We start from the raw sequence: 23,730 nt of genomic DNA, 5'->3' as shown, positions 1-23,730 counted from the left end.
GCAAAATAAAATAGCTAAATGCTTTTTCTTGCACATGCGCCTACAACGTCTAAGGAAAAAACCGTGACACATGAAAACTTTATAAAAAATGGAATTTATTGACAACATCTAAAACTATAAATCTATAAACTTTATATTTGATTTTCACAATGCCTCACGTTTAACATTTTGGTATTAGACTTCATTTTAATCCATTCAACTTTTATGATTACTTTATTTTCTAGAAATGCCTTCTTCCCCCAGCCGGGCGAAACGCCAATACTTTAGCCCATATTGGTCTTGTTTAGGGCTGCACACGAAGAAATATACAAATATAAATTCTATTCTTAGTTTTTTGGTATCTTTTAGGGGTTAAGAAAGCCTTGAACCACACCCAGATTGGTACCTTTTAGGGGTTCTTTTCAAATTTTCCGATGAGCATCCCTGTCCCTTCCATATAGGATCCCCCGAGCTTTAAATCAGCGATACATCAGCAGCATATCGTTTTTTATCCAAATATATGCGTCGTAGAAACTTAAAATACCAGAAATGCTGCGTTTAGACAGGGCGCTAAACTTCCTTTTTAGCGCCCTCGTTTTAGATCAGCGTTTGAATCAGGACCATTCTAGCTCATTCTATACAAGCGGACTTTTCCTGAGTTTTTAGCGAAGCACCCAACTCAGTCTCATTACAGGAGAAAAGCCAGATACTGCTCACAAAAATATCAACTTATGATCCAGACTTCAGATATTGTCAAATTAAATTTACTTTATCCAAGCATAGAAACTAAAAATTTATTTCTATCATGTCTACACAATTTTCTATTCGCGTATTTACACAACGGATATTTGTAAAAATCAACGTGTGCGTTTTCCCTATTAATTAGTTATTTTTGACGATGTATAAGGTCTTGTAACATTCAAGCGATTGGAATTTGAGTCAAACGGTTGTTTGCCAGTGATACGGTACAGATTACATTGATTTGCCTGTTCCATAGGAAAAAGATAAGGTAAAGATAGTTGTCAAGATGGTTGTAAAAATAGTTGTCAAAAATTTGTAACGGTTGTACCTTTGAAAATGTATACGAAATGTCAAGTTAGTAAAATGCGATTTTTCATAATGTTAATTACCCCTGTTTGTTTCATATTTTTAATCAAGTAACGATGACCTAAAGTCAAATAATTAATAAATCTTTTATTGACCAAGCTTGTTCGGTCAAGATGGCAGGATGTTGGCCTCGTTCATTTTCTGCGTGTTTATGGACCTCGACTTCGTCTCGGTCCATAAAAACACGCAAAAAAAAAACTGGCCAAAATCCTGCCATCTTGACCTCACGCTTGGTCAATTATATGGAAATGTAAAATAACACATGTCAAATATGAAGTACACATTAAATAATACTTGCGTTCAATCCTGGACATAAGTGAGAACGAACCACACTTACGAATACACATTTTTCCAAAATGGCGGAAAATACATTATTCTGTTGTCTACATATTGTCCCTCATGGCCTCGTTTTAAGCCGAAGATTCTTTCAAATTCTTCAGATGCGATCGAGGCCATGAGGGCCAATTATCATGAAGACAATTAAAATATTAATGTATTTTCCGCCATTTTAGAATAAGGTGTATGATTACAGAGGAAACTGTTCTCAAAAAATACAGAAATACAAGAAATCCGTCTACGTTATCCAAATTAATTAAATACTTAAAGGGACTGTGTTACGGCTGAGTTAAGTTTATTTTATTAAATTTTGCAAAATACTCGCTATGAAACTAAATGTTTGTAAAGAAATTACTTCTATGGATCTAAAAGACTAAACCATAGCTTCATTACAACCAAATGTGTCTCCTGGGCGATATAATGTAAATTTACAAGCAAACAAGATTAGCTTTGCAAACTGTTCCGTTTCAAACTTCTTCACTTTTAGATATCCGTACCTGCTTTTTTATTTGCTGTGTTCTAAAAATGTTCTTTCACTGTTAAGCGGTTATTTTAATATATTACACTGAATATTTTGGACATTTCCCATGCCTTAATTTGGCTAAAATCCGTTACACAGTCCCTTCAATAATTGTTTGTAATGGTGATGATGAGCGAAGCTTGGTGACATGTTGGTATTTACGTCACTAACAGGATTAAACCTGTTACTAGCATTCTTTCTACGACGTCGGCCTCAGTTTCATTTCAGTAAATTTGAGAGAAAGATGACTTCTGAAGTTGTACCACACGGCTCCTCGGTGACCATTTTTGTTTCCCAGGTATTGTCCGTTTAGATTGGAGTAGGCGCAATGTTTGTACCACCAGGCGGCTGTCCATCTTACAGCACAGTTTCCACCATCTCTGTCATTATCTCTGTCTTTTGTGCTAAACGCCATGTTGTTATGCCATGCTAATGAATCTCCCGCTGTACCTGAATATGAACCCACTTCAAGTCGATACTGCGCCTGCTCATCACCAATGCTGAACATGCCATATTTAGCATACGCTTTACCTCCGCTCCAGTCCTCCAGCTCCACTCGCAGAGAGCTCGGTCTAGAGGCTGTCAGTCGGTGGATTTTGTCGTTTCCTAACCAGAACTCAGTAGTCAGCTGACCAAAGCCTGCTTTGTAGTCGTTCCATTCCCGATAGAAGTCTACCGAGCCATCCTGTCTTCGCTGAAACACTGTCCAGCCTCCACCGTCAGTGCGCATGTCACAGTAGACAGTAAAGTGTCCTCTGCCGTCTGGGTTGACAGAGTACAATCCACTTTGAGTGTGGCCTGATTTGAGCAGATCTAAACAATCTGAAAAAAGAGAAGTGCTTGCTTTAAATTAGCTTGTCAGTTTAACAAGGCTCTATTATAATTTTTCAGAGAGCTGTTAATGTTACTTGTGTCTTGTGTGTTACTTGTGTCTCAGTGTAGTTAACTTGCACTACTGCTAATTAAGGACAGAGAAACTTCAATCAGCCCCTTCCTTTTTCTTGTGACCCCACCTTGGACTCCTGGTCAGTGGCACTCCCTCTTTTTTTCCCTTTCCCATCGTTTTCTCTCCTTTTGATTTTGACGTGAGAAAGTAAAGGGTGATCGCTGGTAACTGGGGAACGAACATTGTAAAAACAAGAAAAGTCCAACTGATCAAAAGCTTACTACTCGTCTAGCTTTTTAACACTTCCGTTGCTGTATGGATTTCTAATTCAACGCCTTGACCTATCGACCAAAAGTGGTCAATGCGAGTTTAAGACACCGTTTATGTTTTGAAACGAAAATACAATGACAATACCGCATTTTCATGGCGGCTAGTTGGAAGAAAATATATTTCGTATCGAGGTAAGCTGCGTAGCGACGGAACAAAATACGAAAAAAAATTCTACCTGCGTGCTTGTCAAAATCTCGTAAAAATATGCCGCGATACTATACACGCCTAAATTATCTAAATACACTTAATAGTGAGACGAGTACAGTATTGTGAAGTAAGTTATTTTGTTCAGTTGGTAATTTAGTTGACATAGAAACGTCGTTTTAAATTCTTTGTTATTTGTTTGTAACTGATGTCTGTTAATAAAGTTCATTATTTAAAAAAGGTCTAAATTAAGTTGGCTCAGGGTAGCAGCTCACGTAAGGCCCCACAAACTCTCACATGAACAGCTCGCTAGCCTACGACAAAACAACAGAACAAACAACAGGAACAATGCCCTTAACCCAAAAAACAATAGCAATGAATGAAATACTTTATTAAAGTGTGTGAGGTATTTAGCTTAAAAAACTAATTGTGGACACTATTTACATTATTATATATCTAAGCTATTTTAAGTTAAAATATTAACACTAAAATTCTAAGAAGAAAAAAAAAGAACCGTACTACATAGATAAATAGATAAATAAATGAATAAATAAATAAATGACAATAGAATATAAAATTTTATAATAAAAGTAGGTGAAAGATAAAAATTACAGTTAAGAATTAAACATTTAAAATTTAAAAATGTATATCGGCTACCTGCATATGTCACATTTACACTCAGTTTGTATAAGACGTGTGAGGTCTTTTTCCCCAATACTGTTACACAAGACTGTTACAACTGCTACACAAGAGGACCAGTACATAATCTCTTTTACTTTAAATTTGTTTTATTTTACACAGGGCCCCCGTTGATACCAGTCCTGCGACTGAAGGGGTCACCCTGTTAAAATATCGATTATTAGTATAAATCTACTAGCGTTCTATCACGAATGCTGTTCTCTGATTGGCTACGCTACTCACCTTCTATTCTGTTGTAGAAGGTGAGTAGCGAAACAGCGTGCGGTTGTCAACAGAATGGTCGCCGCTTTTTCGCTTTTCTGGCTTTTAAATTGACCGTAAAGAAGGACTTGGATTATTTACTATTCCAGCCGATGTTGGAGAAGATAAAGACTGTACCGAAATATGTAATGAAGATTTTACACGGTAAGAAAAGCAATTAATATTCGTTTACGCTTTTAAAAGCGGGCGAATCTATAATTTTATAACATTCAGAGATGCGTTTCACCGAGACATTTTGTGGAAATAAAGTTTAAAATGTCTGGCAAACTAACACAGTTTCATCGTCCCATCAAGGAGCAGTTAAAGAAAGGCTAAACAGATTCGACCTGCAAGTTTTTTAATGCATCAATAAGACTTAAATAAAACAACAAAATTGAATGCGAATTCAAGGTTGCGGGCGAATCGTTCAACTTTTCATAAATTTCTTATCGTTCAAGTTTCCTACATATAACACAACTTGACTTCCTAAGGGCCTTTGTAAGTCAGTCTATCTTTAAATTGTCATTTTACAATGAAAATCCGGCTTTTAGTTCAATTTCGAGCAAACGACGGTTTAAATAAATCGTGAATGAAATGCAAAGGCGCACACAGAAGCTAAACAGTGCAATGTGGTTTCTTCCTTGCGAACAACTCGCTTAACTTTTTTTTTATCTTTTACGCTTTCGAATTTTAAAAAAACTTGACTTCCAAGGGCCCTTGTACGCCAGTACATCTTTCAATCGTCATTTTACAATAAAAAACTTGGCTTTTCCTTCAGTTTCGGGCATATAACGGTTTCAATAAATCGTGAATGAAATGCAAACGCGCACACAGAAGCCAATGCAATGTGGTGAAGTTGTCAATTATCCGCGTGTTGTGTGACTTATTTGCATCATTATTTAATAAAAACGAGAACCTGTTTTGTTGTTAAGTTTTGAACGTCTAGTAGATTTATACTAAAACAATTAGATTATTCGCTCTCGATTTCTATGTGTGATAGTTGATTCGGGCTTCGCCCTCATCAACTATCACACGATAGAAATCTCGAGCTCATAATCTAATTGTTAATTATTATTATTATTATTAGTACAACTCGTTAAAATATACGTTATAGATTGTCGTCTCTTTAATAAGAAAAACTATAAGAGCATAGTGATACTTGCTAATATCAGTTAGCTAGGTGAATAGAAATAACAAATGTAATCATTCCATTTATAACCTACCTTTCAGTTTTCTTACTTCAACATAACTTATTGTCTCGATATGAAACACTCCTGCACTTGTAGCCACACAGATATAGATCCCAGCATCCTCTTCTCTAACATCTCTTATGACAAGCGCCTCGTTTGTCCTGTGACTCCTCCCCACGGGCAGTGCTGCTCCTTGTCTTTTCCAGCTAATAACTGGTTGTGGATCACCGGTAGCGCTGCAGTTTAACGTCAAAGTGTCGCCAAAACCAACAGAAACTTTTCCAGGTGGCTTGACGGTAAACACAGGAAGTGAAATCACAACCAGCAGAGTTTTCCTTTCAACATTTCCTAAAAGGTTGACTGCTGAACAGAAGTATGTGTCAGAGTCAACTTCACGGACATCAGAAATTTGAAAGACACTGTTGTTATACTGCGCCCTTCCCTGGGGTAACTGACCAGACGACTTCCTCCAGGTGACCACTGGCGCCGGGTATCCGGTCACGTGACAGGTTGGTAGGGTAATGTTACTTCCTTCAGTGACGTTAGAAGGTCCCGGATGAAGAGAAACACGAGGATAAACTGCAACCAATAAAAAACACTTAGTTCATGAAGCGATTTTTAATTAGGTTTTGCTTTTAGAGGAATCAAACCGGAGGCAGGACTATTTTTTTAAAATAAAGAAGTCTAAAATTAAAGAAAGCAGTTCAAGGCACTGTAGTAGTATCCTAATGTCATTTTAAAAATGTAAAAGGAAACATTCTTCTTGTTACGGTTGTTAAAAGACATTTTTACAATAAGATTCTAGTTAATAGACGTATAAAACCCTTATTCAGGATTAAAATGGAAGGAAAATTGAAGAACCGGTAAGTATTGTTGGCTTCCAATCGACTTCCAAAGGAACGGGTTGCTTACTAAATTAAACGGGAAATGTTTTCTGTTACTCAAATGTGAATATTAGATACCTCAAAATTTTAAACATGTTTGCTATAACTACAAGGACTCACTGTACATGTATAACTGTGTGACACATTGAAAAGTTTATGTCAATATGTAATTACAATAACCAGAGTTTTACCATTCACTGCTAATCGCACCACTTCCCGTGAATTCCCCAGGATGTTTGTTGCTGAACACTGATACACGCCTGAGTCATTTTCTGTCACCTTAGTCAGCTGTAACTTTCCACCAGAAACCGCTGATTGGGTAATTTCTGACTGATTGTCCAGTTTACTCCACACTACTGCAGGCTCAGGATTACCGCTGGCTGAACTCTGAAACGAGGCTGATCCGCCTTCGTTTACTGTCAACGTCACAGGAGAAACAACAACAGCAGGAGATGAAATCGATTCACCAGGTTCTCCTTTACTTCCCGGCATGCCTGCGGGCCCTATGTCTCCTTTCTCACCTTTGGTTCCAGTTTCTCCCTTTATCCCTGCAGGTCCCACAATGCCTTGCTTGCCGCTCTTTCCTGGCGATCCCATAATGCCTTTATCTCCCTTGTTTCCTGTTCTTCCTTTCTGTCCCCTTCGTCGCCGGGCTCCTTTGTGTCCTCTTGGTCCAGGTGGACCGGGAGGACCTGGGGGACCTGACGAGCACGTGACTCCCTTTGACTGACAGAGATGCAATCTCCCCTCTGATAAAAGTTTGTTGATTTTGATCATCGATTCCGCTGTGCTTTTAGATTCCGACTCGTTCTTGATTGATTCAACATAACGGCTGTGTCTAAGCTTATGCGACTGAATTCCTACGAAGGAAATGAAAACGGATTTGAAACGACTTCTACTTACAAAGGCAGAAAAAGAAATAATCCTTTTACAGATTGGTGTCTTTTATAAAATTTTTATTAGTTCTTAGAGTAATTTCTTTAGCTTTGAGGGTGAGGAAGAAAAATATAATTTCTGGCGTGCGTTTATGTTCGTTGTGGCATCTCTGCAGGAATCCTTGCTCCAGGCAAGCATTTATTGCTCTTTAACCCACAAGATGGCTGAGACGGAAATAATTGGCATTTTATTACCTGTAAAAATAGTAATAGCAAAGAACGCGTGTGACATCACGTCACAGACAAGACTCAGACAAACAAACCGAAATTGCGGGAGATTTTCCTAAAACACTTTCTAAAACAGCCAGTGTTCCTAAAATAATGAAAGGACCACTTGTACAAACACTTTCGTAAAACACTTTCATAAAACGAAAACTTCGGTTAGATTCCTTTTATTTCTCTCAGAACACGTTGATGTTTTCTGAGTCTCGTGGGGGTATAATCATTTGCATTCTATTTTTAGACATCGCGCGCTTTGCTATTGGACTTCTGAGTTGAACATATCCTTTGTAAATTTTCTAATATAAAAAATGATACATTACATTACATAAAGTCGATTCACTATTTGCATTTCAAGTCGTTTGCATTGGATTGAAGAAAACATGACCTGCTAACCCTAGCTTCCGTTTTCGTGGCGGCTGCATAACACAAAAAGATCAAACACGTTCATTCATTATTTGTTTTAACTCTTTGCTATTTCCATGACATTTTCATTGGAACAAGCTTTTATTCTGATGAATGTATTGTATTATCGTAACAATTTGTAATCTCTAGCTTGTAATGTGAGGCAAACTTACCAGGAGCATTCTTGATTATGTCTGGATCGTTTGACGGCGGCTTGGCCTCCGCAACGCTTTCAAGAACGTTTATTCTTTTCTTGTGCTCGTGTAGCTCAAGCTCAACTCTTAAAAAGCCAGCGCAGTAGAACACAATGGACAAAACAGAAATTATGGAAGCAAATGAAGGCATAGTTTGCTTTTGAACAGCCATGATTATGGCGATGTTTTAGCAATCCGAAATTCTACAACGCAGAGGAATGAATACTGCTTCAGCTCGTTACGTGATACCGAAATCACGAGTTTGGGTAACTTGCCAAATTCTCTGCTATTCTTTTTATGCGACAAAGTTCAATTTTTGTTTTTATATCTCAGTACAGTTCGGATAAAGATAGGTCCGCTAGGCGTACATGTATTGGCTCGTTAACAAGTCCGCAAACAAACTTGATCATAATAGCCGTAGTCAAAGTTAGTGCCCACATCATATGCACTGCAAATTTAGGTCAGACCAGACTTTCTGTTGGTTTAAGGCCCATTGGATCTCATCTATTATTTGTCAGCAATCTGCAATTCAACAACGCAGTGGAATAAATACTGCTTCAGCTTGTTACGTGATACTATGATCACGAGTTTGGGTAACTTGCCAAATTGTGGAAGTGTCCAAAATTATGCCCAACAAAATGCTAGCATAATTGGTGGGCCTAGTTGCCAACCAAAAGCTACAACGTACGTCCCAAACTGAAATCATTTCTTTTCAACTATTAGCCCCGGTTTATAATTGCAATTTACTCTGAAAACCCTTAGATGTATTACGATAGATAGCAAATGTGTTTGCAACAATGTACACAGTTCTGGCAAACTAAAACTAGAAAACAACTTTTGTACGTGGTCGCAAATATCCAGTAATCCCTTTCAACGTCACGGGACTCTAAACTTTAAAGAAACCGTAATTTTTAAATTACTTTAAAAAGTCCTTCACCATGTGCAAATTTGAAATGGGACACAAACACGATTTTCAGCCCCTAAAGGCTGGATCTCATATAATCGCCACGATCGTTTCTATAGCCTCTGTCACTTCAAAACGTTTTTTGCGATTATCTGAAAACATTACACAGACGATCGCTAAAGTCTGCGGCGATTGGGGCGATCACGATCGCTTGGATCGCCCGTGTTCTAACTTTTTAGCCTCTCTTTTCATTCTTCGCCGTAAAACTCAATACCTGAGAAGAAAAGAGAGAGTTTTGCTCTTTCATTCAAGGGTGCCATTATCTAGGACTAAAATGATTGTTTTTCGTAGGACTTCGCTCGTACCAGGCGATCGGGACGATCATATGGGAACCCCCGATCGCCTCTAATCGCTTCGATGGCCTACGATTGTCTTAGTATTTGCAAACGAGCGATTCTTGTACAGACCTATGGCGTCTAACGAAAGAATACCGTTGTAACATTGTAGAACTAATAAATGGAATTCATTGACAATAACTTTTAACGCTATAAATATAAAAACTTACATTTACACTTACATGCGGTTTTAGCGAAGCACCCAACTCAGTCTCATTACAGGAGAAAAGCCAGATACTGCTCACAAAAATATCAACTTATGATCCAGACTTCAGATATTGTCAAATTAAATTAACTTGATCCAAGCATGGAAAAAATAAATATTTCTATCATGTCTACAAAATTTTCTATTTACGTATTTACCACAACGGATATTTGTAAAAATCAACGTTTGCGTTTTCCCTATTAAGTAGTTAATTTTCACGTTGTAACATTGACAGAAGCGATTGATATTTGAGTCAAACGGTTATGTTTGCTAGTTATACGCGTCTCTCTGCCGTTCGCCATAAACAAAGCACTCGCACTCGCTTCCAAATCCCGCCAGCTACGCAGGCTAAGGTTACATTTATATTCCTGTTCCATAGAAAAAAGATAAGGTAAGCTACTTTTAAAACTTACGACCTCGCAGGCCAAATCAAAGCGGAACGGATTAAATAAAAATAACATAAATGGAATACCTTACAACAGCACATACTAACTATAAGACTAACATAAGCATAGCGAGGTAGCCTGGGTACCAATCACTATCAATCGTTTTCTTTTCGAGAGAGCGCGAGGTGCGTGAAGCTCGCGCTCTGGTAAAGACAAGAGGCTGGTACCCAGGCTATCAGCTGTAAGAAAGGTTGTCAACAGTGGTCAATACTATAAATTCCTCTGCTATTCGCTAGAACGGACCACACTTTACGAATACACCTTATTCCAAAATGGCGGAAAATACATTATTCTTTTGTCTAAATATTGTCTCTCATGGCCTCGTTTTAAGCCAAAGATTCTTTTGAACTCTGCAGATGCGATCGAGGCAATGAGGTCCAATTATCATGAAGCAGTTAAAATACAGAAATACAAAAATTCCGTTTACGTGATCCAAATTAATTTTAATAACGCTCTATCATTGTTTGTAATGGACCAAGTATGGAAAGCTTTGATGAGCAAAGAGCAAAGATTGGTGACGTGTTGGTATTTACGTCTACGATGACGGCCTCAGTTTCATTTCAGTAAATTTGAGAGAAAGACGAAATCTGAAGTGGTACCACACGGCTCCTTTCCAATCTCTTTTGTTTTCCAGGTATTGTCCGTTTAGATTGGAGTAGAAGCAACTGTTGTACCACCAGGCGCCTGTCCTATCTACAGCACAGTTAGCACTGCTCCTTCTGTCGTTATCTCTGTCTTTTGTAGTAAACGTCATATTATTATGATATGCTAACGAATCTCCCGCTGTACCTGAATATGAACCCACTTCAAGTCGATACTGCGCCTGCTCATCACCAATGTTGAACTTGCCATATTTAGCATACGCTTTACCTCCACTCCAGTCCTCCAGCTCCACTCGTAGAGAGCTCGGTCTAGAGGCCGTCAGTCGGTGGATTTTGCCGTTTCCTAACCAGAACTCAGCAGTCAGCTGACCAAAGCCTGCTTTGTAGTCGTTCCATCCCCGATAGAAGTCTACCGAGCCGTCTTGTCTTCGCTGAAACACTGTCCAGCCTCCACCGTCAGTGCGCATGTCACAGTAGACAGTAAAGTGTCCTCTACCGTCTGGGTTGACAGAGTACAATCCACTCTGAGTCTGGCCTGATTTGAGCAGATCTGAACAATCTGACAAAAGAGAAGCGAGAAGAAATTTGCTTGTCAGTTTAACAAGACTCTATAAGAATTTTTCGAATTTTTCAGAGAGCTGTTAATGTCACTTGTGTCTTGTGTGTTACTTGTGTAACACACTTTACTCCGTCCACCTTTGTGCAAATAGTAGACGCGCTTTACTTTAATAACAATATCACTTACCTAGGTTAATAGTACTAACAAATTGCGGCATTCCTGAAATCAATCTAATAATCTCTTTGTGACATATGTAAAAGCTGGTTCTCATATGATCGCCCCGATTTTTTCTATCGCCTCTGTCGATTCAAAAAAATTGCTTGCGATGGGGGCGATTATATTAGAACATTACAGAGACGATCGCTAACGTCTGCGACGATCGGGGCGATCATATGAGAACCGGCCTTAAACATTCTATTTACAACTTACCTCTCGGTTTTCCCACTTCAACATAACTTATTGTTTCGATGTGAAACACTCCTGCACTTGTAGCCACACAAATGTAATTTCCAGCATCCTCTTCTTTAACATCTCTTATGATAAGCGCCTCGTTTGTCCTGTGACTCCTCCCCACGGGCAGTGCTGCTCCTTGTCTTTTCCAGCTGATGACTGGTCGTGGATCACCGGTAGCGCTGCAGTTTAACGTCAAAGTGTAACCAGTAACAGCAAACACCTTTCCAGGTGGCTTAACGGTAAACGCAGGAAGTGAAATCACAACTAGCTGAGTTTTCCTTTCAACATTTCCTAAAAGGTTGACTGCTGAACAGAAGTATGTGTCAGAGTCAACTTTACGGACATCAGAAATTTGTAAGATACTGTTGTTATACTGCGCCCTCCCCTGGGGTAACTGACCAGACGACTTCCTCCAGGTGACCACTGGCGCCGGGTATCCGGTCACGTGACAGGTTGGTAGGGTGACGTTACTTCCTTCAGTGACGTAAGACGGTCCCGGATAAAGAGAAACACGAGGATAAACTGCAACCAATAAATAAAACTTAGTTCATGAATTGGTTTTTAATTAGGTTTTGCTTTTAGAGGAATCAAATGAAGCCGGACTATTTTGTAAAATGGAAAAAGTCTAAAATTAAAGAAAGCACAGTAAAAGGTTGTTAAAATACATTGTTTACAATAAGAACAAAACTATAGTAAATCGACGTATAAAAGCCTTATTCAGGATTGAAATGGAACGAAAATTTTAAGAAGAACTACTAGGGAATTCACTTCTAGGGAACTCACTACTAGGAAACTCACTTCTAGGGAACTCACTACTATGGAACTCACTGCTAGGGAACTCACTTCTAGGGAACTCACTTCTAGGGAACTCACTACTAGGGAACTCACTACTAGGAAACTCACTTCTAGGGAACTCACTTCTAGGGAACTCACTACTAGGAAACTCATTACTAGGAAACTCACTTCTAGGAAACTCACTTCTAGGGAACTCACTACTATGGAACTCACTACTAGGAAACTCACTTCTAGGGAACTCACTTCTAGGAAACTCACTTCTAGGGAACTCACTACTATGGAACTCACTACTATGGAACTCATTACTAGGGAACTCACGTGTAGGGAACTCACTTCTAGGGAACTCACTTCTAGGAAACTCACTTCTAGGGAACTCACTACTATGGAACTCACTACTATGGAACTCATTACTAGGGAACTCACTTGTAGGGAACTCACTACTATGGAGTCCACTTCTAGGGAACTCACTACTATGGAACTCACTACTATGGAACTCATTACTATGGAACTCACTTCTAGGGAACTCACTTGTAGGGAACTCACTACTATGGAACTCATTACTATGGAACTGACTTCTAGGGAACTCACTACTATGGAATCCACTTCTAGGGAACTCACTACTATGGAACTCACTACTATGGAATCCACTTCTAGGGAACTCACTACTATGGAACTCACTACTATGGAACTCATTACTATGGAACTCACTTTTTAGGGAACTCACTACTATGGAATCCACTTCTAGGGAACTCACTACTATGGAACTCACTACTATGGAACTCATTACTATGGAACTCACTTTTTAGGGAACTCACTACTAGGGAACTCACTACTAGGGAACTCACTACTAGGGAACTCACTTCTATGGAACTCACTACTATGTAACTCACTTCTAGGGAACTCACTACTATGTAACTCACTTCTAGGGAACTCACTACTATGGAACTCACTACTATGGAACTCATTACTATGGAACTCACTTTTTAGGGAACTCACTACTAGGGAACTCACTACTAGGGAACTCACTACTAGGGAACTCACTTCTATGGAACTCACTACTATGTAACTCACTTCTAGGGAACTCACTACTATGTAACTCACTTCTAGGGAACTCACTACTATGGAACTCACTTCTAGGGAACTCACTACTATGGAACTCACTACTATGGAACTCACTTGTAGGGAACTCACTACTATGGAACTCACTTCTAGGGAACTCACTACTATGGAACTCACTTCTAGGGAGCTCACTACTATGGAACTCACTTCTAGGGAACTCACTACTATGGAACTCACTAATATATAGATTTAGGCAAGCCTAAAAGCGGAGCTCCCAGTTATTTCCCCTTAATAATTTTTTAGACTGTTTTTTATTCATGTTATTTTCTTTATATACGATACGTATCCCTTTTCACCATGAACAACAGCACCAAATAAGAGTTAAAAAATCGATCAATCAAAAATATCATTAGTAGTCTATGCATAACCTTGGTTCTAAAGATACACTCGCAACTCTCAAAGTTAAACAAGAACAAAGAAAGGGTTGCTCTAGAACATATCCATACCCCCATCATAACTGGTATGTTACAGCTGTACATAACACAACTGGAACGTTTTGCATGTAGCTTCCCCCCTCCCCCAAATGGGGGCCCTATACGATGGAATGGTGACAATGACAGTCTTATTATTGCCTAAGGGACCGGTCATTATTTATGTAGAGGGGGGAGGGGGAGGGAAAAAATATGTTGGAAAGATCAAAATTTCGGTAAGGCCCCCCCCCCCCTCCAGGCCATGTAAGTAGCAAGTGACCCCTGCTTCTTTATTATATTTACGTGATGACCCCCCCCCCTTCACCTCATATCTCCCTTTATATGCCTTAAGTAATTATTAAATGCATGTTACATACAATCTTAATTGCACACTTGTTCTGGATACTCTTTCAGCAATAGGGCAAATTTTGGATGAGTTATGTGTATAGCAAAAATACCTCAATTATTAACTCCTTAACTTTGGAAGTGATAGTTTTTACAAATTATGCTCTCATGGTGAACACAAATGTAATACCGGTAACCATGCAAAATATAATTCTTTTCCAATGATTTTCCTTAAGTGTAAAAGAACTACTTTCTTGTTGTTATATCATGTGTTATTACTTCTTGGGCTATTGCAGTGATAATCATTTTGTAAAAAGAAATAATTGCAGTCAAACCAGATATTAAAGCAGATAGGTCTGGATTCTTTATTTAACTAAAACTTGAGATAACAATGGAGTTTAGAGTGCAAACAGTATTTCTGTAAAATACAAATCACTAAAGTTGTACATAATAGTGGAGTTTAAACAAAAGAAAACAATAGAAATTATAGCATAAAATTGTACAATTTAGCGTCACTGTTTCACTTATAGTGTTTGCACTCTTCTATTTAACTGTTTTACCCAACTCAAACTGCTGATCCCCCTAAATCTTTATAAAATATTTTAGCCCCCCTCCCCTCTTGCCACTCTGAAATAGCCTTGACCCCCCCCCCCCCTCTACATAAATAATGACTGGTCCCTAACACCAAAAATAACAGCTTCCTGCTAGCAAACTCAGTAAAAGGTAGTGGCAAGCAAAATATTGACATTCCAGATGTCATTCTGCCAAATAGGGTCCCCAAAACGATAACACCTTTTTCCTTTACGAGTCCCTTTGCCCTTAGCTTTATTACATGTAAACTTAGCAAAAATTCTGGAGAGGCATAAATACTGTTTGTTACATGTAGTTCTAAACTCAGGTATAGATTGCTTGGCAAAAATTTTACCATGCCATTTTACCATTTTACCAGGCATTAAGAGATTGATGAAATGTGTATCTCATTATCATAATTATTGTTCTTTGCAGTGTGGGCACTGGGAATTAAATGTTTAGGTAGCATGATGATTTTTTTATGTACATGATTGTACCTTATCTGGCTTTATTTCATCAACTTTAAAATTACACCTGTCCTTATAAATAAATTATATTCTACAGACAGTACATTTGTACATGCAATGAAGAATAAAATATAATAATCTGATTGTTCATTTATCTCTTTCTGTGTCTGCAACTCTGTGGAAATTCTGCTACCCGTGTTAACCCTGAAAAAGGCAAAAAAGACATAAGATTTGTTGATGATCATTGGCATCAAATGAATGTTTATAATTTTAAATTAGCTTAAATTGTTCAGAACACTCTGCAGATGCATAAAAAAGAGATATATTTTTCCAATTTTTGCCTGGGCCAGGGACTGTGTTGGGGGATATGTTCAGAAACAAAAAAATCCTTTGACCTACTGAAGGCATAAATAGTGCTATCAAAAAGACCTGGCATATAACTAAGCTTTGGTGGGTGTTTTGGGGTCAATCACTGGCTAAAATTCATGATTTCCCTATTAAATGAGGTGTCTTAAGACTCTTACATGTATATTGCTCTCTGACAGGTGCTGTTGAAAGCACTGTGATTAATTCCACGAAAGCTTACATATTCTCCCCTTTCTTAGTGATGTAGCTAAGAAAACACTACGCTGGCTCATCAACAAGCCCAACTGTGAAATTTCAGCTGAGTTAAAATTCTATTTCTTTATTCGCCTAGTACCACAACAAGACAATTTATGTTAGGTTAGGGCTTAAGCTTACATGTAGATATTAAGATTAGCTGTTAACAAGCGGAATTTGAACAGGTCAATTTGCACTTCTCCCACAAAATAATTACAAGTATTTCAGTAATTTGTCGGGTCAGGTAGCAGATCTTGTTGGGTTTTTTTTGCCCTCCTACCCCTCCCCCCATCCCCTCTTTTCTTGAACAATGAAAACATTACATTTTGTATGTATATTTACATGTGCGGTTACATGTAAATTGTGTATATTAAATTCCAAAATAGGAACCATGATTTTAAGGAAACATAAACTTACCAAGCAGTTAAAACACTTATCATTTTTCAAACCCCAAAATTTTACACTTAAAAAACAAGTTTCATGCTCTAATGTAGATTCACATAAACTAAACTCTGTCATAGAGCATTTAGAGAAACAAAGGTATAAACTGACACTAATGTAATGCTTACCTTCATCATCACAGACACTAACTGCACCCCTTGAATTCCTGTTTTCCCTCACTAAAAACAAAATGTACACAATATCAAAAACCCATAAAAGGTATGGAAATCCTAATATAGCAAGTTTTAGAAATGAAACAGATTTGCTTATATGAAATTAATGATAAACTCAAACTGCCTCTTACAACCTCCATAAATACCGGTCACTCAATTAACCTCGCAAACCTTGATGTACATTTGAATGTAAATGTATTTTAAATTTGCTTTAAATGATATTTTCCTCATTGCAGACAGGCACATTTTAAACTTTTTTTTATTTCAGGATCGAAAACTAACCTGCTACTCTTGTAGAAAAAATAATTCAGGCAAAAATATCTGATTAGTCACTGCTTTAGGCTGGAAAACTTTGAAAGGATTAAAAAATTGTACCAGTCACAACCATCAAGATAGCAATGCTAATAGCCACAATTCCCCTCTGGTTGTCCGGGGCAAGTAGATTTTCCTGTCAAGCAATTAATTTTTCATGCCTGCTTGCATAATGGGTAAAGGCCCAGGCATATCATGATCATCTGACTACAAGTTAATTATACAGTCACAAGTTTGCTAATACATAGTGTCACATGCACTGTCCTAGGCCAACAAAATTTGAGAGCTGCTTGTTGACCACAGGGCAAACTCGAATTTTTTTCCAAGTCCTTATCCTATATTATAACTGATCAATTTGGTTGTTATAACATAAAAAAGTTCATGATCTTACACATAACATATTAGTGCTTTTTTCTCTATTGTAATTTACAAGAATCCAGGCGTAGTCAATCGATAGAAATTGATATCTCAAATCTGTCGATACAATCGATATCTATTGATATGAATCACAAATTGATAATCGGTAATCGATAACAATAGAACTCACAGAAAAAAATATTATCGATTGTTATTGATTGAGAAAATCGATGAAAATCGATAAGTACTACCGAAACAGGTAGAGCGCAAATTCAAAAACATGGGTAACGGTTGTTTTCGGCGACAAACGGCAACGATCTGCGTCACGTGGCTTTGCTTGTCAAATGAAAAAGGTAAACGCACATGGTTACATTCCTTTGCGTTCTGACTTCGTTGTTTGTGCCAAAAACAACCATTACGAATGTTTTGGAATTTGCGCTATACCTGTTTCGGTAGTATGTGGTCCTCGGGCCGCCATCAGCAATAATCATGTCGATTATACTGCCTCTTAGGCTGTCATCGATTGGTTTTCCTGATATAAATGTCCTGCCTTTGCTGTTTACAGAGAACACCATCATCGAAAGCTTCATTAAATGTTGAATGAAACGTTCAGGAATGTGACTGTGTATGTTGTGGTTTAATTTTGTTTTTGGTTTAAAATTTTTCAAACCAGTTTGGTTTTTATTTTTCATTGTCTCCTATTCATTATCATAATCTGAAACAAAGGGAAATAAAAATCAAACTGGTTTGAAAAATTTTAAACCAAAGATAAAATTAAACCACAACATGTACGTTCACCTTTTTTCATTTGACAAGCACAGCCACGTGACACAGATCGTTGCCGTTTGGCGCCAAAAACAACCGTTACGAATGTTTTTGAATTTGCGTTCTACCTGTTTTGGTAGTAGCAATCGACAGTAATCAATAACAATCACTTATACCAAGGAGCCCCTGGAGGTGTAAATGTATATTCATTTTAAGGTGATTCCCTAGTATTACATTGCGCATCCTTGCTTACTGCGCAGAATTTTACGCGTAATAAGCACGCGCAGATAAACAAAATGGTGGCTTTTTTCTATGCGGCTTGGCTCGCGCGAGAGAGAAATCATCATTTTCTCGTAAACGAGTTCGGTGACCTAGATCATTTTTTCTGTTAGTTCGAAAGTAGCGATCAAATTCTTTCTATAAAAAAAAAAAAACAGATCAATTTCTATGGCAGAATAATACATTATCACCGAAAAGATGCACTTTCAGCAGTATTCGCAAAAAAAATATAAAGGAAATATAAGGAATTATATGGTAAATACAAGGTCTTCCTGCTCCTAAACGAATACGGTGACCCCCCTTTTTAATTCAAAATTTAACTTCCCTTAAGGTAAACAAACAACTGGCAAAGTTTAGTTGGAAATCTATGAGCAGTTCTATTTCTAGGGAATTACCTTAAAGATATTAGATGGCGTTAGTATTAAGTAAAACAATACAAAGATTGATATTGATTGCTATGGATTGTTATCGATTATTGGTTTATCGATTGTCTATGCCTGGAAAAATATGAATAAAATTATCAATTTATTCCCAGAACGGCTGTTATCAGATTACATGTATAAATACAAAACTTTCACAAAACATTTTCACTCACTAAAATAAGGAAAACTAAGCAAAGTTCTAAGTAAAAAATAGTATAGGTCATTGAGAAAACTATATTTCGCTAAGGCTAAGCAATGTCCCCTATTGTGTCTGACTCGAACACATTCTTACAAATTTGCAAATACACTTGTCAATTTTGATCTTGTAGTGTAACCGGAAATTTGCTGCGTGCTGTCTTCCTCCTACTTCGGTGATTCAATTACAGGATAAACAAATTTATCGCAGTAGAAGCTGTCTGCTTTGAATACAACTCGTGTTTAAGACAAAACGAATTTCAATAAGGTTGTATGCCCTTGTTCTGACATACAGGTTACACGAACGAGTGCTATTAGATGGAAAGCTTGTTATCTAAATAACAAAAACTTTTCTAATCTGTTAAAAAAGGAACATCAATAATAAGCTTAGCTTACCTTGTTTTCGTAACGGGATTTTGTCTTTGATCGTCTTTGCTGTAAACTCAACAAGTAGCTTGGAAGATTTACGTCCATTTCGATCGCTCACAATCTGTTTTCTTTGGCTGCTATCCCGGGATAAACGAGGAATACATCCAGAAATAATTTATCGGTAATAAACTGTCGTGTGCTTTTAATATAATCGCGGATCCCTCTCGGTGAACTCATTCGTACGCTTGGTAAATCGGCATGTTGTGAGTTTGTTTCCTGACTTTTAACTCTGAACCATATTCAAAATTCTGCTGTTATTAAACCTTGCCGTTTCACGAAAGTTTAGGTAGAAACCAGAATGGCCATAAGTTCAAATGATGATAGTTCAAATCCCGGGGGGGTACTCGAAAAAGTGTTGTACGGGGAGGCTCCGCCCGAAGATCCAACCCCTTACCCTTTTATATACCATTTTGATAGAAAAGGTACCCCTTTTGTATACCTTTTATTGCAAAAAGGCACCCCTTTCATATACCTACACGACATCACATTTACCTAAAACGGGATGTTTTCTTGTCATTTTTATGTAGCGCTTAATAAATTAAGACGATACATCCAAAAGTTGCGTCTGCTCGAAATATTTAATGTAAAGGCCTTTTAAAATATCATTATGAAAGATTTCCCTACCCTTTCATATACCTAAATTTGTGAAATCCCTACCCTTTTATATACCTGGAGCCTGAAAAAGGTACCCCTTTCGGGCGGAGCCTCCCCGTATAGGCCATTATAGGGAGTACCCCCCCCCCCCGGGGTTCAAATAAGCGTATCATGAAATTTTATTTAGCCGTGCGAACAGCAACCAGCGGACCTCCCCAATTTCACTTCCGGCTTCATGTAATTCCACACAGAAAAGTATTTGTGCCCGCGATTCAATGGTATAATGTCACTTGATCAGCGGTCAACTTTAAAAAAACATTCAACCTCGATGTGTTCTACATCTGAGCCCGCGATATGATCATGTGATACTGGTCAGCGGAAACCTTGTTTTGACAGCTGTCAATTTGACATAACAAAGACGTCCAATCATGTCTATTAGTAATGATTTTTCCCGCCAAAAGACGCGGGTTGCCACCGGAGCCTAGCTCGTTCCCAGGCCTAATCCGTGCGTACGTACTATCGTACGGACGTACGCGACAACCAAAATTTCTCGGTTCGATAGGATACCATTTGCCTGCCTATGGGGCTACGCACAAGGCGCCTTCGGCGCCTTTTGAGCTCCGCTACTATGGAACTCACTTCTAGGGAACTCACTACTATGGAACTCACTTCTAGGGAACTCACTACTATGGAACTCATTACTATGGAACTCACTTCTAGGGAACTCACTACTATGGAACTCACTACTATGGAACTCACTTGTAGGGAACTCACTACTATGGAACTCACTTCTAGGGAACTCACTACTAGGGAACTCACTTCTAGGGAACTCACTTCTAGGGAACTCACTTCTAGGGAACTCACTACTATGGAACTCACTTCTAGGGAACTCACTACTAGGGAACTCACTACTAGGGAACTCACTACTATGGAACTCACTACTATGGAACTCACTTCTAGGGAACTCACTTCTAGGGAACTCACTTCTAGGGAACTCACTACTATGGAACTCATTACTAGGGAACTCACTTCTAGGGAACTCACTACTATGGAACTCATTACTATGGAACTCACTACTATGGTACTCATTACTATGGAACTCACTTCTAGGGAACTCACTACTATGGAACTCACTACTATGGAACTCACTACTATGGAACTTATTACTATGTAACTCACTACTATGGAACTCACTACTATGGAACTCACCTTTTAGGGAACTCACTACTAGGGAACTCACTACTATGGAACTCACTACTATGGAACACTAGAGATTCCTTATTTGTTATCATACCAGCGTGCATACTACCTACGTGTTACATGATATGCAAAACGACAGCAAACAAAACTTAAAGTTGCTTGAGCTATTTTTGATCTTAAGCTATTAAAAAAATGTCTAAGGTGCGGTCTGCGGAATTGGTCAGTCTGCAGTCGTCTTCAAAAATGCAATTATGACGTCACAAGTTTTTATTTCCGACAATTTTTCCGAGCACTCTACGATTGTGAAGGCCTAAAAAAAGCATTTTTCAACTAGCAATATCTCTGCAATGCAATGTCGAATTACTTACAACTTCGTGATATCTTTATTTGGCTCTTAATAAACACATGGACAATAAATAAAAAAAAAAACGAAATTTCTGTTCATTTGACCTTTAACTACAATGAGTCACTTTACATGTATAACTGTGTGACACACTGAAAACTTTTTTTCAGTAGTTACAACAACTAGAGTTTTACCATTTACTGCTAATCGCACCACTTCCAGTGATTTCCCCAGGATGTTTGTTGCTGAACACTGATACACGCCCGAGTCATTTCCAGTCACCTTAGGGGCTCTTCACATGAGCCCGGTTAACGGGCTGTCTCAGTTACCAGGACGGATTTTGACGTCTGTTCATATGGAAAATTTTAGCCCGGTTGACGGGGATAAAATTCAAGAAACGAAGCCAAAATAGCGACACATAAAAATGCATCTTTCGCGACTATCGAAGCTTTATTGACCCTTGTAACTTTATTAGTAAAGCCAATTCGCATATTTCTGAAGTGGAAATAGATACAAGGCAAAATTAAGCCATTTTGACCACCCAGTTACGAAAGGGAAGCTATTTTCTCAAAAAAAGTTGCGTCCCGGCGACCGGGCTGGAGTGTTAATATGGGAAAATATTCTTCCCGATTGCCAAGATCTCGGTTGCAGAAACCGAGATATCGGTAACCGGGCTGGCCCACCTTCTCATATGAACACATCCAAAATTTTACAAAGAAAATAGGAGTGAGCCGAGATCTCGGTAACTGGGCCAGCCCGGTCAACCGGGATCATATGAAGAGGCCCTTAGTCAACTGCAACTTTCCTCTTGAAACCGCTGATTGAGTAATTTCTGACTGATTGTCCAGTTTACTCCCACACAGCGGTCAAATGCAGCGCGCGTGCGCAGTTCCTGTGCAATTCCCGCCAAAGTTCTCCATACAAAGTCTTAAATTTTCCGAAAACTTTCGCTTTAAAGCCAAAAGAAGGAAATTAAAACGTATTTGGAACTACTTCTACTTACGATTACAAAGGCAGAAAAAGAAATATTAATTCTTTTACAGATTTGTGTCTTTAAAATTTTAGAGTAATTTCTTTAGTTTTGAAGTTTTATAATTTCTGGTGTGCGTTTATATCCGTTCTGGTATCTCTGCAGGAATCCTTGCTCCAGGCCAGCATTTATTGTTCTTTAACCCACAAGATGGATGAGACGGAAACAGTTGGCATTTTATTACCTGTAAAAATAGTAATAGCAAAGAGCGCGAGTGACATCACGTCTCAGAAGAGACTCGGACAAACATACCTAAATTGCGGACGATTTTATAAAACAGCCAGTGTTCCTTAAACACTTTTATAAAAAGAAAACTTCGCCTACAAGCCTCGTGGGGGTATAATCATTTGCTATTGGACTTCTGAGTTGAACACATCCTTTGTAAATTTTCTGATGTAAACACTGTTTGATTATCATTTTGTTAGTCAGAGTTGAAGCAAAATTGGGTCGATTCACTATTTGCGTTTGAAGTCGTTTGCATTGGATTGAAGAAAACATGACCTGCTAACCCTAGCTTCCGTTTTCGTGGCGGCTGCATAACACAAAGAGAACAAACACGTTCATTCATTATTTGTTTTAGCTCTTTGCTATTTTCATGGCATTTTCATTGGAACAAGACATTTGTAACAAGCATTTATTCTTATGATTGTATTGTATTATAGTAACAACTTGTAAACTCTAGCCTGTAATGTAAGACAAACTTACCAGGAGCATTCTTGATTATGTCTGGATCGTTTGACGGCGGCTTGGCCTCCACAACGCTTTCAAGAGCGTTTATTCTTTTCTTGTGCTCATGTAACTCAAGCTCAACTCCTAAAACGCCGGCGCAGTAGAACACAATGGACAAAACAGAAATTATGGACGCAAATGAAGGCAAAGTTTGCTTTTGAACAGCCATGATTATGGTGATGTTTCAGTAATCCGCAATTCTACAACGCAGAAGAATGAATACTTCTTCAGCTTGTTACGTGATACTATGATCACGAGTTTGGGTAACGTGCCAAATATTCCGCTATTCGTGTCATGAAAGACAAAGTTGTTTCTCAGTATAGTTCTGATAAAGATAGGTCCGCTAGGCGTACATAAACGACTTGATCGATATTATATAGCTGTAGTCAAAGTCAATACCCAAATCACTGGTTGCCAATAGGCCCTTCCCGCTTATGCTGGTAAAACTGCCATTTTATTCTACTTGCAAAATAAAATAGTGAATGCTTTTTCTTGCACATGCGCCTACAACGTCTAAGGAAAA

The 23,730-nt window shown here is 38.3% G+C and overlaps 2 protein-coding genes and 1 long non-coding RNA gene across 3 annotated transcripts in view; all 3 read right to left on the bottom strand.

Moving 5' to 3' along the window:
• The window catches only part of LOC144660554 (uncharacterized), a 52,632-nt gene extending 42,212 nt beyond the window's left edge, over nt 1-10,420 (bottom strand). The window contains exon 1 of the long non-coding RNA XR_013572109.1: nt 10,265-10,420. This is a non-coding gene — a long non-coding RNA (uncharacterized LOC144660554). The remainder of the gene's footprint in view (nt 1-10,264) is intronic.
• Nucleotides 1,332-8,255, bottom strand: LOC144660477 (uncharacterized). Its single transcript, XM_078521113.1, has 4 exons — nt 8,048-8,255; nt 6,507-7,175; nt 5,465-6,010; nt 1,332-2,764 (listed from the first exon to the last, which is right to left on the bottom strand). Exons 1-4 carry the CDS (start codon nt 8,238-8,240, stop codon nt 2,142-2,144), a joined length of 2,031 nt encoding a protein of 676 aa, XP_078377239.1. The 5' UTR covers nt 8,241-8,255; the 3' UTR covers nt 1,332-2,141.
• Nucleotides 10,421-10,553: 133 nt separating the features above from the next.
• LOC144660993 (tenascin-R-like) lies at nt 10,554-23,376 on the bottom strand. The gene is made up of 4 exons (XM_078521716.1): nt 23,184-23,376; nt 21,643-21,738; nt 11,609-12,154; nt 10,554-11,179 (listed from the first exon to the last, which is right to left on the bottom strand). The coding sequence occupies exons 1-4, from the start codon at nt 23,374-23,376 to the stop codon at nt 10,554-10,556; spliced, it is 1,461 nt and encodes a 486-aa protein (XP_078377842.1).
• Nucleotides 23,377-23,730: the final 354 nt, after the last annotated feature.

The sequence above is a fragment of the Oculina patagonica genome, chromosome 7 (genome assembly GCF_052425735.1).
Source record: "Oculina patagonica isolate OP01 chromosome 7, crgOcupat, whole genome shotgun sequence".
Taxonomy (NCBI): Eukaryota; Metazoa; Cnidaria; class Anthozoa; order Scleractinia; family Oculinidae; genus Oculina; species Oculina patagonica.
This window is presented reverse-complemented; position numbering and strand designations above follow the sequence as displayed.